This window comes from Myiozetetes cayanensis, unplaced genomic scaffold (assembly GCF_022539395.1).
Source record: "Myiozetetes cayanensis isolate MyiCay16 unplaced genomic scaffold, myiCay2020 scf10, whole genome shotgun sequence".
Classification (NCBI taxonomy): domain Eukaryota; kingdom Metazoa; phylum Chordata; class Aves; order Passeriformes; family Tyrannidae; genus Myiozetetes; species Myiozetetes cayanensis.
Window position 1 is genome coordinate 27,635,725 of NW_026086605.1, and position 15,932 is coordinate 27,651,656.

Genomic DNA, 15,932 nt, shown 5'->3' on the forward strand with positions numbered 1-15,932 from the left:
ATTCATTGTATTCCAGCTGAGAAAAGACTCCTGTCCTCAAGAGAAAAAGAGGAGGTGTTGTTCTTTTTACCTTATTTTACTCAAAGAAGTTCAGTTTTGTAACAGAAAGGAAATATCAACCTTTTATTAGGTGATGACATCCTAAAAAAAACTTCACATGAGAGTAATTTCTTTGCTGCAGTAAGTCTACTGCTCTGGCTTGTGAAAACATTCAAAACCATATGTAAGCACAAACTCAGCCTTCTAAAAGCCTTAAACTGTTCTGTGCTTTTCTTCACATTTTATGGTGATTTAGGGAATAAAAGAGTTACTTGCTCTTAGAAAAAGTGCACAGTTTTCAGTAATCAAGTGCTTTTCCAGAAGGGAACCCTTGGTATCAGTTGCAGCACTTTACAAACTAAGCATTCACCTTTTGAGTACAAACTCCTCAGTCTCCACTGTGTTCTTTTACACAGAATTCAATTACTATTTACAATAAAAAGGGTTGCAAAATTATTACAGTAATTTAGAGAGCTAAGTTACTTCAGTCTTAGTAAATCCTGGGACAAAAAAATAAAAGAATAAAAAATTTTTAATTCAAGAAAAGAGCATTCAAGAATCTCATTAAATATTATTTAAAGTTACAATTTTAGGGAATCTAATAAGATAGGTTCATAAAACATGTTCCCAACAAATTTCATATGCATAGTGGGTTAGGGGCAGCCGCCTAAATTTAGGATTTGGTTTCCATGAAAACACTATAACTCAAGTATTAAAAAAAGCTAGTACACCATATCTCTTCTCAGTCCCACACATAGATCATAATTTACGTTTTACCTCAGAGATTTAGTTCTATTGACACTGCTGAAAGTCTGACAGCTGAAACAGGATATAGCTGCATTTAGTTTGTGGTGAATTAAAATGATGAAGTGAAGATGGACTGAACCAAGTAAAGGGCTTCTTATATTTAATAGCTGAAAGCTGTCTTTCTCTTAAACCAAACCATTCTGAGAAAATATGAACCTAATAGGAAATGCTGACATGTAAAAAAATGGTTCTTTAAAAAAGACTGTAGTAAGGATATTGCTGCAGATGTGATGTATGCTACTGCAGTCAAGTCTCTTTCTCTCCAAAAATGCAATATATAAGGTATGACAAAGTTATCAAAAAAACCCCACAACTACTTGTGAAAGCTTGTGCAGATGTTCAAATTCATGGTAATAACAGAAGATCTTACTATGCACTAATTTCTCAAAGAGTTGGAGATATCTCGTGTCTTGCTATCACTTTTTTATTTGAACTGGGCCAACTTCACAACAGTTTTGTTTTGGGACAATAGAAGGGAAATACCTGAAATATCAATACAAGTAGGGGAAAATCCCTCAAACTACAAACATTCTAGTCAAAGAATTGCATACTGTAGGAAATGTGAAGCCTGGCTCCAAATCTTTAAGTCTGTGATTTTAATGACTGTATATGGTGCCAAGTTCCCCCTACATTCTCACTGTGATGCAGTGAGGAAAGTAGCTGTATATACTGCAAACATTATATATATATATGTATATTTATGTCTACACACACACTGGATATCTACAAGGGGGTGAAAATACATCTCTGGATTTTACACACACCCCATATATACACATATATCTATATATATTTATCAGAGAAAAGAAAGCAGAACAAGCCCTGTGCAAGAATTTGCTTGCATGCATCATGTATATGATAATCATGTGTATGTGAATATCAGTGTACTTTGCAAGCTGGCTTTTGTTAGACACTTCCATCATAATGCTGCATAGCCAATTCTAAATTTAATGGGATTAAATTTTGCATGCATCTGCTTTGTAGTTCAAAAAAAAAAGAATAAAGGATATACTTTTTTCTGTGACTCTTCTAAAATAGCAGAAAAGGGTCTTAAGTTTCTCAGGCTTTCTTGGTGACCTTCCTTCAAACAATCTGAAAAACAAGAAATAAAAGCAATCAACTAGATTTCAGGGATACAGTGCATAGTAATTTATGCTGCTTACCAACTGCAATTTGTTTTTTTTTAATTACTATGCATATATCACATTAGCCTTGCATTTAAATACCGTACTGTAGAAAGAACTCTCTAGACATCCCCTCTGTAACACGAGGTTTTAGGAGTAACAAGTCTGTTGACTTGCTGTGTTTCTGATGAAAACGCCAAGTGCCTGCCTATCTCACTTGTACCAATCTTCTAATATAAAAATATGTCATTTCAATATCAACATTCAGAAAAGCTACTGGTTTTACTTGCAACAGATCCAAAGGTGAACAGGCCTGGATTAAAATAAGTGACCAAGGGGTGAAAACATGTATGCTGAATACTCCAAGATCCAAATGTCTTACCCTTCTGTCAGCTCAGTGAGGTAAAGAGAACAATGAATGCAACTGTGCTGCTTTCAAGAGATGCACTGCACCAGCAGCGTTTCTAAAGAACCTTCCCCCAAAGAAATGGCTCCATCCACTGGGCTTTAATGGCATTCTAACATTCACTTGTAAAAAACCCAAGCATTAAAAAGAAGTATCCTATTTTTAGCCCCTAAGTGAATGCATTCTTTTAAGGTTAGCTGAAATACTTTTACTGCATCATCTGTCTTCCAGCAACTTGAACACGCATTACTTAATTTCATTTCCAACAGTGACAAGGTATTGTCATTGGCAACACATAATGGAATTTATCTGGAAGGAAGAACAGCAGTGACTTCAGAAATAATACCCTTTGAATAGGAAGTTCACTAAAAGATGTCTGATCCACTGAAAGCCCTGAGGATGTAAGATTCCCCCCTCAATAAACAGCCTAAGTACAGGAATGACACAACATTATTCATTTGTTTCCATGTGCTGGAATGACAGCCTGCCTTTAAAACCAGAGTTCTGTCAGATGAATTCAGTTTTCAGTAGTGAAGTGAACTAGATTTTTTCAGTATTTGAAAATTCTTATGAGGTATACAGGCTGAATAGATCGATTTCATCCAAAATCTATATTAAGTCACAGAAGTTAATTTTATCAACTTGTTATTATTTGAATAGTGAATCAGGGCTTTAAGAGGGCAAACTCCAGACTTATGCAGTCTATTCTAAAATGGGCCAATATGCAAGTGCTATCGAGGGTTTGTGCCTGCATTGTGCCTGATTCCATACAACGAGCAGACTGGGCAGAAGTAGTGCAGAACTGGAAAAACTATGCCTGAAATAAGTCAGATCAAGCCAAAACCAGGCATATTTGTGAATGCAACAGCAAATGCAAGTGATTTTTACATGATCTGAAAATGGCCCAGTCCTACCCCATTAATTTAACTGAGGACATAACACGACAAAGTTATGGATGTTTTAACCATATTTCTGAAATGATCAATTAGGTCACATTATGGGCAATTTTATTTTTGAAGCAAATATTTTAAAGACTAAAGCTACAGGAAAGCATCACTAAGATATTAAATAAAATTCTTCCTCAAGCACTGAGATACAAATCCTACCAAAAAACCACCCAAAAATCTAAGTGCAAACCACATAATTTCCTGACAGAACCACCCAGGGCCAAAACCCATTAATTCCAATTAAAGAACTCATCCAAATGAAGTGCACTCTAAATCAAAGGCAAAGCACTTCAAGCTCACTTTCAGGTGAAGTAATTGAAATATTACTGGCAACTGCATATGTAAGCTGTTTTGCTTTGTACAGGATGTTCCCACTGCCATGCAGAAAACTTAAATTTAGCAGGGACAGGAGCTAAGAAAGCTTCCAGAGTCAACCACCAAACATAGCTATAAATTCATCTCTGAATGAATTGGCTCTCCAGATGCCAGGCCAGAGTAGTGGCAGTGTTAATCCCACAGCAGAACTCTACAGAGTTCTACACTTAAGTATTCAAGGAATCAAAGTCAGAGATTTTAAAGCATAAGTAGATGTGTGAACAATGTCATAAACACAAAGTAGATTGTTAAAGCCATTGTGGCTAAATGAAAACTCTTTCAAATATTCAGACACTTGATTGACGTAATTGTTCTGAAGAAAAATCCTATATATGAGAAATAAAATATTAAAAATAGTAAGAACTGATATTGGGAAAATGTAAAACAACTGTCAGTAAACCTATAGTTAAGTTACAAGGCAACAGTTTATACCATTTCAATAATTATTACAAAAAACATGTGCATTTGCTTTGCATTAGTGTTTTCCTAAAAAATTTTAGAGTGGAAAAAAAAAAAGAATTTTAAAATTGTAATCAATAATTTTGGTTTTTGCAGTCTTAGATGAAAACTCACAATTCTATTTTCAAACAGCATTTCCACCTTCTAAAGCTGGAGTCAAAAGCTCTAAACTGCTCCTAACTCCTTACAGTGATGAGGCAAGTGGAAAATCTGCAAGGAACTTCAAAGGGTGCACTGCCAGTGATGTAACAGGAATGTGATTTAAGAACATTAAGAGTAGTATGGATCACAATCTAAAGAGTATTTCCCATTCATAAATCCACAGCATTTCATAGGAGCTGTTTGCAGAAGTGTTGATACACAATTTTGTACTTGTGATCCCTACAATTAACTATGTGCTTCTTTCTCAAGTCCTCCACAGACACTAAAAAGTGCCTTTTTCTTCATTACTATAACTGAAGATACACCTGTGTTGTTTCTTATATTTTAGTGTGATCTCACTAAAGATAATGTCCTAGTAAGTATAAAACATTTTACTAGAATCTCATTTTTGTCCTACAAATAAAAGTGAAAGAAGGATTTATAAGGAAGTAAGATAGATAGACAAATTTCACCCAGTAAAGGGATCGAGCACGGGGAAGGATGGAAAGTTAAGTCATAAATGAAAGTACTGAACAATTTCCTTCAACCTCAACAACACTGCTAATCACCAAACAGAGCTTTAGTTAAAGTTATAGAGTGACAAAATACTTGGAAAAGAAAATAAAACAAGTATCTTGCATTTTCTACCTTGCTGCATTTCAAGCCTATGGTTACCTGACATATGTATACATGTAGGAGTGGAAATAGTATGTTTGTGTCTGTTACTGTCAACTTGTATGGCTCTCCATATGACTGAGGGCTATTTTGATTAAATGGCTGAGCACCCTCAATTGCCAGCAACCTTAACGGGAACCACTGAAATTTCATACTGATACACCCTGATAAACCAATATAGTGCCAAATGGCCCGATAACCACATCACCTAGGATTGCATCAGCTGCACCAGGGAGTACATCTCTTCTTTCTCCTACAATTCCCAACCCCTTGGAATAATTAAAAAAAGGTGGAGTTCCAGGAACAGAAGAGAAACATAAAACTCCCTCATTTTCAAAACCAGTATCATACTTGTCGTGAAGTATTTTTTTAAGCTTTGATTTCCAACACTAAGCACAGTTTATGAAAGCACTTTATTTCACTTTGGTTTACCCTGCGGATCTAAACCCAAAGATGTCCAACAGCATGGTACAACCAAGTTCTGGACTGCATTACTGTATTTACTAAGCACACAAAACTCTTCAGACTGAGTACTGTCTTAATCACTACAGCAGAGTAATTATGCCAGTCTCGTTATAAACAGTGTTCTTTTGAAGTTGTCTATTTAAAGAGGATTTCCCCATTTACCAAACATAAATGTTGATTTTAATTTTTTTTTCAGAAAATTATACTCTACTTAAAGTATTCCATCCATGGCTAATGAGAACATATACCCAAGGCAGGTGTAACAGAATGAGTTTTGTAGGATCAGTGCCTGTAAACTCAGAAAATCTAGAACCACTTTTCAGAAGAGCAATTCATCTCAGTCATCTCTCAGAGTCACTAGATATGCTGTTCCCCAGAGAATATTCATTAGTGTTGTGAAATTGATGTTGTTTATGGAGAGAAAATTGCATTACTGGTAAATCAGATTTCAATTCTCCTGCATAAATGTACTATACAGTTTCCCATTTCCTCTCATATATTATATATTCCATAAAAGATATATATCTTAACTAGTGTGTTTTCCCCCTCCTTTCCAACCACCTGAAGTTACTTTAAAGGTTTGTTTGATAAACACGGAGAATTCAGTCCTAGTGGAATACTGGTGGTTTCAGGCATCCACTCTACATGTGCCAAAAGACCCACCAGGCTTATGTCATCAGATATACCATGGTCAGTTATGAATTCAACCCCTTCATGAATTCAGTTATGAATTCAACAGCTTTGATGGGAGCTACTACAGATACATAACACCTCCACTTTAACTATGGGAGCTTTTTGAATAAGGAAAACAAAGGAGTTATTCTAACTTGACACAACAGCTAAGAACAGGTCTGTAGCAGGTCAAAGACCCAACAGAAGCAAAGTAGGTTCTTGACAAACCTATGTCCTTTCCAGAACACTGACTCAACATTGCAGAGATTTTTCCTTGTATTTTGCTTTCACGTATAACCAAATCAGGCAGTTTCCTAAATTACCAAATTCTACAGTGCCTTAACACAGGTCTCATAACTTGGTCAACAGTAGGAAAGCAAAATGTCCAAGAGCAGTCTTGTCTGACAGGGGATGGTATCCATTTCAGCATCTTATAAAAAATAAATGCAAGAAAGTATGGTTTGACCTTCGTATATTTCAAGAGAAATACATTTTTCATGAAAGTCCTAATTAAACCACAAACTATTCACCAAAGAAGGTTAATTACAACTACCACCACAAGAAAATACTTTAAACTCTGCAACTAACATCATAAATGTAGATAGTCGATGCAATTCAGGTTCTACATTCAACTAGGATGCAACTTCCATGAAAAATTCATTAATAAGATATATAAAATTGTAAATTCTTTCTTTTGTGATGGGTTATTTTTACATAAAGCTGCCCAATCTCTTGCCATCAAATATATTACAGTAGTGTTTTTAAAAAGAAAAACTGAACGCTCTAAATTTGGCTTGATATTTGAAGTAGTATTTTATGCTCTTTAGTATGATCCAACGTTTGGCCACTGAATGGATGCCATTCTATCTACTAGAATTCATAAATATTAAAGCTCTTAAACTACCAATTCCATTTCATCAACTATATTTGAAATGAATTATGTTATTAATGACTGAAGAATCATAATAGGCCCAACGTTGCCAAGTACAAAAGGGAAGAATTCAATTAAATTACTGAGTATTTAATTATACACAGGTGACTTTCAGTCTGTAGCAAGATGAATAATCAAAACAGACAGTCCGTGTCACAACAGACTATTAAAGCAAGTGCTTCATTGGCAAAAGAGGAATGGCCACCTTTTTTCTCCTCCTCTCATTTGGCAAGGCTAACAGGCAGGAGAGGAGAGGTAAAGCACAGATGACGTGTGTTAATACCAACACACAGAACAGCCCTCCTTCCAAACAGCTGCAGTTATGTCTCTCTGAGTAAATTTTCAGTATCTTGCACTGAGTGTCTGCTGTTTTGTCAAACAGATTTGTACCTTGGGGGGAGTAGGGGTGGAACCTAAAATGTGGTAGTTAATACCACATAAAAACCTAGAGATGGGAGAAGACTAGGAGGAAAGAGGGAACATAATGGCATTTAAATGTAAAAAACCATCACTATTTCACAGTTTATAAAAAGGTACAAATGTTGAAGTCTGCAAAAAGACTGCTGTGTAAAACAAAAGACACAAGAAAACTTACACAGTTGTGTTACTAACTTTAAAGGCAAGAATTTCAGTACTTCAGTCTCAAGGAGTAAAGGGGAGGGGTGGAAGCCTTTTGTATTATTGTGGACAGGACATGGATAATGGAATCAAGGAACACCACCTTTGCTGAAGAAAAAACCCCTCATCATACTGAGCATCCACTCAGTAATGTTGCTTTGTTAGGGAACCACAGCAGAATATTTTTTGGTACCCAGAGAGCAAAGTCATTCATTCAGTCATGTAGCAGATGAATTATGCTGAGGAAAGAACAAAGTCCGGAAAAAGCTGCAGACCATAATACTGTGGGGACAAAAGGTTGCCGTGTGAACAATCTGTTATGCCCATCCCTAAGCAGAGAGAGCAGAGCAGCAGCCTCCAAAGCCTTTACATCAAAACATTGTTATAAACAGGAAAAAAAAAGTCACAAACATTTTAACTTCAGTCATTGCCTCTTGCCTTTAGAGTATATCCGGCTTCACAAAAGGCTTTTTTTTTTTAAAGCTGCAAATACACAATGCAGTGAACCAACCCTTGGCATCTCTGCAAGCCTGAAACAATAGCTGAAAAGATGACATTTTACTCCATCCTTGCTACTAAAGAACTTACTTTGAAGGGTGAGAAAATACAGGGTGGGCAGGAGGAAAAAAGAAATAGAATACTATCCATCTTCCTTCTCCCCCCTCATTTTAGATTTGAACTAAGTCAGGTTATGTACAGTAACCGTATAGTCTTGCAGTACTCTCTCCACTACTCTTCAATATCCTTTTGCTTTTATCCTGCCTTTACGTAAAGGCTTTGGAGGCTGCTGCTTAGGGATGGGCATAACAGATTGTTCACACGGCAACCTTTTGTCCCCACAGTATTATGGTCTGCAGCTTTTTCCAGTAACACATTCCCTCTTATTTTATCCACTGCCTGTCATACCTTTTATTCTACTTCACTAATCTGTTTATTATCAAATGCAAAGTACAGAGAGTGTAGGGCTGTGGATCTGCTGCAACAAATCGTTGAGTAAAATAAAGGACTGGAAAAGGAAACTGTACTTATAAAATAAATGCATAAATAGGCAAACACTGAAGAAGATCCACCTTAAATCCTCAAGAACCAGAGGACATTAGCTTCCCTTCTTTTCTCCTCTTTGGCAACAATATCCTTGCTCTTGCACAAATAAAAATGGCTTTCTACCCCATGTGACTAGAAGCTGAGCGTTACCTCATCCATAAGGCAAGAGAAAAGCCTCAAGGTTGTCTGCCTATTCCCCTTCTAAACAACATTTTTGGAACTTACTGTGAGTGAGAGCACCAGGAAGCCAAGCCAGAAAACAGTGGAGGACTGACTGGAACAGGGCAGAAAATTCTGAATGGTTAATACTTTATAGTGGTCATTCTTTAAGTCTGTGGCAGGAAACTATTTACCTAATAATTTGCCAAGGCTTTTTTATTTAAAAGTAGTTTGCAGTAGTACACCCCAAGTATTTCACTGTACTATTGTGACTTGACTTTGCTCTGCAATGTTCATAGAGGAGAATATGAATTTACTCCTGTTATTTAACAGTGTTTGGTTCTGTAGTTGGTAAGAAATTATCCAACTTAAATTTAACCGCTTGGTTTATAGAATGTTTAAGTTACAACAAAAAATGGTAGCCTAAAGTCCTTTAAAAATACCATAAAATACAGCTAGAATTGTGCAAACAGAACTCCTTCCAGACCTTTTCTGTCCCCTTCCACTGCTCTGAACATCAATATTTTTTAATGCATCAATAGTATTTTTCATTTATTTGTTCTTGTGAACTACTGGTAGAAAAACACGTGGAGTTGTATGGCATATGAATGTCCACCCACACTTCTCTTCCCTATGAACTAGTATGTAGTATAAGCTCGTATGATACACGCACCCAAGTGTCCTGGATCACAGGGAACACTGTTTTCATATCTCATCTCAGTTGTCAGAGCACAAACACTACCTATGTTAACAGCAAGGAATAAGAAAAGCTCTAGATCAATAATCTATCCAAGCTAATGATTTTATATCATCAAGACCAATAACCTTGAGGTGGATCTACACAGACTTGTATGGAAGTACCAAGAAACCCTCATTTCTAATCTACAATTCCATGTGAACCATATTATTCTGCTGCAGAAAATGTCTCCATCCTCTTCCCTCTTTTAAAACTGAAAAAAGCATATTTAAATTATAACGAAGATGTGAAGAAAACTTTCTAACCAAATCTGTTTGCAAGCTAGCAGTGAGGAAAAAAGCACTAAGCTTTGTTTATAAATCAGAGTATCTTTAAGTAAATTTTTACTGTGACCTTAAAATCTCTTTAGGCTCTAACTTGAAACAAAAAGGACAGGTTAATTTTAAAATGCAGCTCTACAACTGCCTTTAAATGACTGTATGGATGCTGAAGAACAAAGTCCTGTTGATCTGACTTAATATGCAGATCACCCCTGATGATGACACAGAGAACGGAAACATGGCTGGGGAAACTCTGACCTTTAATTTAAATACACAGAACACTTTAAGCACAACTAAAATACACCATTTGCAGATGATTGGCTTATGAGGAGGTAAGGAATTTTATCAATCTAATTACGCCAGAGCACAAGTGTGTCTGTGCACGTTCACGCAGGGGGGAAAAAATCGGGAATATTAATCATATTTTCCTGTGCACAGGATCCTTTCTTGCAGAGTTGCACTGTTTTCTTGTCCCTTAGAGGGACAGAAAAAAACCCATACAGCAAACTACTGAAATTAGTGACAGAAATATGAAACAAACCAGTTTCTCCCCTAAATGACAACAGTAATATTTTCCTGGGAGGGTTATCAGCTTCCTTTACTCCAGAGTGCCGTACCTGTTGAAATTAATGTCTGGATAACTCGAGTACTCAGATTTCATCTTTGCATTGCGACGTGGAAAAGTACAGAAGAAGGCATTGGCCAGAAAGCTGGCGATCTGTTCCTGTGACATGGTGATGGAGTGATTCATCTTCTGTTTCAGTAGAGGTATTGGCTACCCACAAAAGAAGTGAGGGGGAAGGAGGGGCAGTGAGGGAAAGAGAGAGAAAAATAATTAGCTTACCCTTTTTGAAAGAAAAAACAGGAGCACAAAATTACATTTGTTGTATTAGAGCAAGAGTAATTTAGGCCGTTGGTAAAGCCTTTAATCAGCAGCACCATTAAAGTCAAGAACAGTTTATTCAAGACAATTCAGAAAAGGCTTGCTGACAAACTGCAGATTTCTAATCAATAATAAAAAGAAAGATCAGGAAAACACAAGTTATCAAACAAAACCATGGGGAATGGAGAGGGGAAAAAATAGACAGGATGTCGCAAATGGGCAATGTTAAAAACTGAAGTAAAAATCCACGTTCATATAACTGTACAGTTAAGAGCCCTTAAGGAATGCTTTCAGCTACAATAACCCTGCTTTAAACTTCACAAAGAAACAAGGAAGTCATAACTCTATGACTCGTTTTGAATTTTTTTTCCATCCTCCTTGAAGAAAGAACACTGACATTATGTGCAGAAAGTGCATAATTATCCATTTTTATAAGCCAAATGAACAAAAAGCTCAGCTTCACTTTGCTATACATCTTTTTTATCAGGCATTAACCTCCTGGTTAGGAATTCTGGCTCACAGCATCCATGGCATTTTATGTGGGCTTTTCAATTATGTGATAATATGGGGTGTGGGGGGGACATATCATTCTGACTACTAAGGAGTAACAATTACAGTAAATCCACTTGACAGGAGAAAGAGAACAGTTTTCACCTCTTCTTCCAAAATTCTCAGCCATCATCATTAGCCAGGCTCCAGTAGAGCTGAGTAGCTATGTTTTCATCTCTTCAGTTGTGAATATAGAAACTGCTGCTAATTTAGACTGTTGAATACACAGCCTTGTTTACTCCAGAAAACAAACAAGTTTTCCTTCATTCTTCTAACTACTACATTCATGTTCACTGAATCTCATTCTGTCTCCTGGCTGTTTAATTAACACACTATACAATTATGTCTGAAGTCATACAGCTAGAGGGACAAAAAAGCCTGCACAGCTCACTCTAATAAGTTCTAAAACCCTACAAAAATAGAATATTTTGGATAGTGTTACACTGGAACAAATTTAGCTTTAAGTCTAACCAAAGAAATGAGTCTAACAAAGGTCTTCACAATTTACATTGCCTAGCAGTACATGATCTTTATAAAAGGCATTACTATGTGAACTTGCAAATCTTGTGCTTGACTTTGTGTTCAGAAACTTCACAGCATTCTCAAACAACTTCCTTCATCAAGTTACTAGTAAAAAAATCTAAGAAATAATCATAGTTTGAAATCATGTATCTACTTTAGGACCCTTACAGCATAATAAAGTAGGGGGAGATTTTCCTGTCCAACAGAATCAATTTAGAAAATGAAAACAAAGAAGTTTACAAATTAGAGATGTTACCCTGCTAATGTGTTACCTACATCCTTACCTGACCAGTCCTATTCACTTTTATCAGCTTTACTACTTCCAGAACTAACTTCCACAGCATTCGTAAAGAATTATTTAAGGTTTGTATGTGTGCAAGTATTATATGCTCTAAGCAGAATACAAGGTGTTCCCACGCAAATGAAGGCTTTATGAAAATACTACTTCTAGGATTAAAAAAATTCTAAAAAAAAAATTAAGATGTTTTACGATTATTCAACTGTTCCACTTTTTAAGTGGGATTTTATAATCTGAAATGTCGCATGGTCATTTCATTTAAGAAATGCAAGAAGCAACTCCAAAATACAGAAAGGAAAGTATTACTGAAGTTCAGGCTCAAACTATGACAGTAAGATTTACAGGGTATTTTTTTTTAACATTCTATTACATAATTTCAGATGTGTATTGCCTGTTCTGCTCCCGAGGCCTCAGCTGCATTCAACACAAAATTACAGCTTTTATTAAGAAGATAACACAATCCTGATGTTCTGGTCTTAGCCATCAGTTACAGGTTGCAGGGAATGGTCTGCCACAGAACACCTGCTGGTTGTGTTACTTACCTGGGTGCAGATAGTAGGGAGACAGAGTGCCAGCTTGACCATATCAGGAAGAATGGACTGGAACAGGTGTTGAGCCTCTGCATCTTCAAGAACCTGTTAAAAACAAAGAAGAAAAAAAATCATTTTATCTCAGAAATAATGACTGAACAGAAAGTTTCTGGAAACAGGATCCATCCAGAAGAAACGAGAAAAAAATTAGGTCTTTCTGCAAATCTGTAATATTTACATGGTGGTACTTTACTGAATTTACCTTGCAATAATCCACTGATGGAAATACAGAAACAACTCTCAAAAGCTGCAGTTGAGAAAACATGTCACCCAATGCCCTTTAAAGGAACCTTGAATAAGTTATCATTTGACTCCTTCCAAAGCAATGAACCAAATTCTCAACTGAAAAATCCCAACCTAACCACAGAAGTACTGGAATGCTCTACCTGAATTTCGTATTCAGGTCATAGTCCAAGATGAGTATCTGTGACATTCCCCTGATAAGGGCAGCTGAAATGCACTCCTGGCTCACACCACAGGGCCTGCACAGCAGAAACCAGAAATCCTATGCAAGAAGATGCAATCCTGGGCATTTTCTGCTGTCCATCCCCACCATGTTCCCTCAAGAACTACAGCCACTGGATTACACAGCAGGTGCAGCCTGCCTGGCCCCACATGCTGAAGCTGCAGTCTTTTCCATCTCTTCCCATAAGACAGCTGACACTGTCACTGTTTTAAGCTGCATCTCTCTCTCTACCTGTTCTAACATTCTTCCTGAAGAAGGGAAGACTAAAATTGACAACACTGAAAACAAACAGGCACACCAATGTTTCACAAGACTTCTCAAAGCTTTTATACTCAAGACAAGTTACATCAAACCCTTCTTGCCCTCTTCTCAGTTCCCTCCCTGATACTGTGTAGCCCACCATTGACACGTTTAGCTGCCAAAGTGTCTCAAGCCAATACACTCAAAGAAAGCCCAGAGTTTCTCTTCTAAGTTGCAGCTGCCAGTTCTGTGAGCTCAACATCACCCCCAGGGTTTAGATGGGCCCACCCACACCCCTATTCATGTATCATACACCTGTTTTTAAAAGGTGCAAAAAGTTGGTTATGGCGGGCAATGCTCTTCTAAGAACAGCTAGGGCAGGAGGCTGCAAGAAGAAAATCGACATGAAGTGGTGAAGCTGCAACACATGAAGGAGCACAAAAGCCTCAAAACTCTCACAGTCAGCGGTATGAATGGGCTGAAGGGTGATCAAGAAGAGAAAAGCACATTCTTCCCTGCAGTAGAAATCTTTCCCCTGATCTAGGGATGCAGGCAGCAGATGTGAGTGGCTGTTAGATCTGCACGCTGCATTTCAGGCACAAAGCAGAGAGCACACACCTTGCACTGCAGCTGGGGAGCAGAACACAAAGGTCACAGTTCAGTCGCCTGCCTCCCTCCTTCCCCCACATCCAGGGAACGCGTATTTGAGACCACTACTCTCTACCAGTTTCTAGATTAAAATCATTCAAATTCTGAAATGGTGGCTTTAAAACTATGGAATTTTATTTTTCAGTAACACTTGGAAAATAATTTGATTTACTACCAATTTCACACAAAACCAGCAGCAGACAGAACAGATGAAACTGAAGGTATTATTAACTTTGGTCTCTGCAACACTTAAGACTAATGGTGAAATCACAAAAAGTGATCTTTTTAGCCATATGATCAGAGCATTGTAATTCACATTTCAATGGAAACTCTCATATAGACTTCAGAGTGTAAAACAGATACTGGTAAATCTCTTGAGAAGAGGAAAATCCAGTGCCTCGGATTCAAAGCATACTGTTCCCCACAAAGGCTGAAAATATTGTTTAAAGGCTACAACTTCTGTTCCTCTGAGATAATTAAAATAACTGTAGAAATATCTTTGCTCTATCCTCTCCCACTCCAAGTAATATAGAGGGATAAGAGTACTCAAGAAGTTAAAAACCAAAACATAAACAAATACTCAAAGGACAAACAACTTCTGTTAGGGAAAAGGGGGGAAATAAAACAATCCCAAGACCTACACAGTTACTTTTTATGTATTATGTATGCTGCTCATGGAGACACGCAAACAAGGTTTTAATTTAAAGTTTTAAAATTAAACAAGAAGCTTAAAAAGAACAGCAAGCCCAGGAAACATGAAAATCATTTGGTATAATAAAGGAGGAATCCAAGTAATATACAAATTACTACTGAAAGTCAATTTATTTTTAAGATTAGGAAATCACCAAGTCGCATCTCTGTCTCTCTCCTGTCGCTGCTCCATATGCACCCACATATTTACACACCATGACCTAACCTTTAGCATCATCTGCTCTAGCAGGAAACCCTGCTCTGTTCTCAGGCACAATGTTTTTAAGTGCCATAAAGTAACAAAATGAGCATTTAAAGTCTGCAATTTCAGATCTCAATACACACAATGAATAAATAAGTTATATCTATTCAAAAGATGACATTTAACCTTAGATGTCTACCAGGCTGTCAAATTCTGATATTCTCTCCCCTTCGGGTAACACTTCCTCTCTTTTAAAGTTGACATATAAATAGTGGCTGCCATGCTTTGCTGACTGCCACAGACTGTACAGTATCACTTATCTGGTGACACATTATGGCACCAGACTTTGTCACAGCTGTCAAAACTTCAACCTTTTCTTTATGCTTCTTCAAAAACAACATAATAATAGTATGAGACAATTTCTTCCCAAAACAGGAGCAGGCCAGCAATTGCACAGCTCAGCTCTGATGCTGAATGCTTAACTACAAAGGTCACTTCTTCCACTCTGAAATTCTACTTTTTCTTCTTCTTACCTTCCTAATGTTGTAACAGAATAGGCCCTCCTCCTAACAGTACGTCTATGCCTGACTTTTACTAGACTTCCACTAATGAAAAACATCAAAATTTAGAGCTGTTAATGCCCAGAAGTGTTCTCATTCACTTCTCATTATTCTTACGCGTAAATAAAGTGAATTTTTTAAAAAGTGTTGGGTGCCATCAGGACCCCACAACTTCAAAAATATGATTGTTGTGAGTTCACAGAGCTGGCCAAGAAACTCCTAACTCAGCACTGTTCTCTATCAAACCACCAAGCATCAACAGGCACAGCCATGTAACTACAGCTTACCCTTTCTGCCCACACTCTTCCCGTACAGGTAACATTCCTGTGAGGTTTCTATGGAAAAGAAGACCTGCAAATCCCTGCCTGCTTGGCCCTCAGCCTCTTTTGACCACTAACCCAGCAC

General features: G+C 37.2%; 1 protein-coding gene across 1 annotated transcript in view; it reads right to left on the minus strand.

Moving 5' to 3' along the window:
• The window catches only part of PARG (poly(ADP-ribose) glycohydrolase), a 62,763-nt gene that overhangs the window by 22,265 nt on the left and 24,566 nt on the right, over window positions 1-15,932 (minus strand). The window contains exons 8-10 of the mRNA XM_050340056.1: window positions 12,674-12,766; window positions 10,497-10,654; window positions 1,859-1,938 (exon numbers count right to left, since the gene is read on the minus strand). Of these exons, the coding sequence (XP_050196013.1) occupies window positions 1,859-1,938; window positions 10,497-10,654; window positions 12,674-12,766 (331 nt within the window). The remainder of the gene's footprint in view (window positions 1-1,858; window positions 1,939-10,496; window positions 10,655-12,673; window positions 12,767-15,932) is intronic.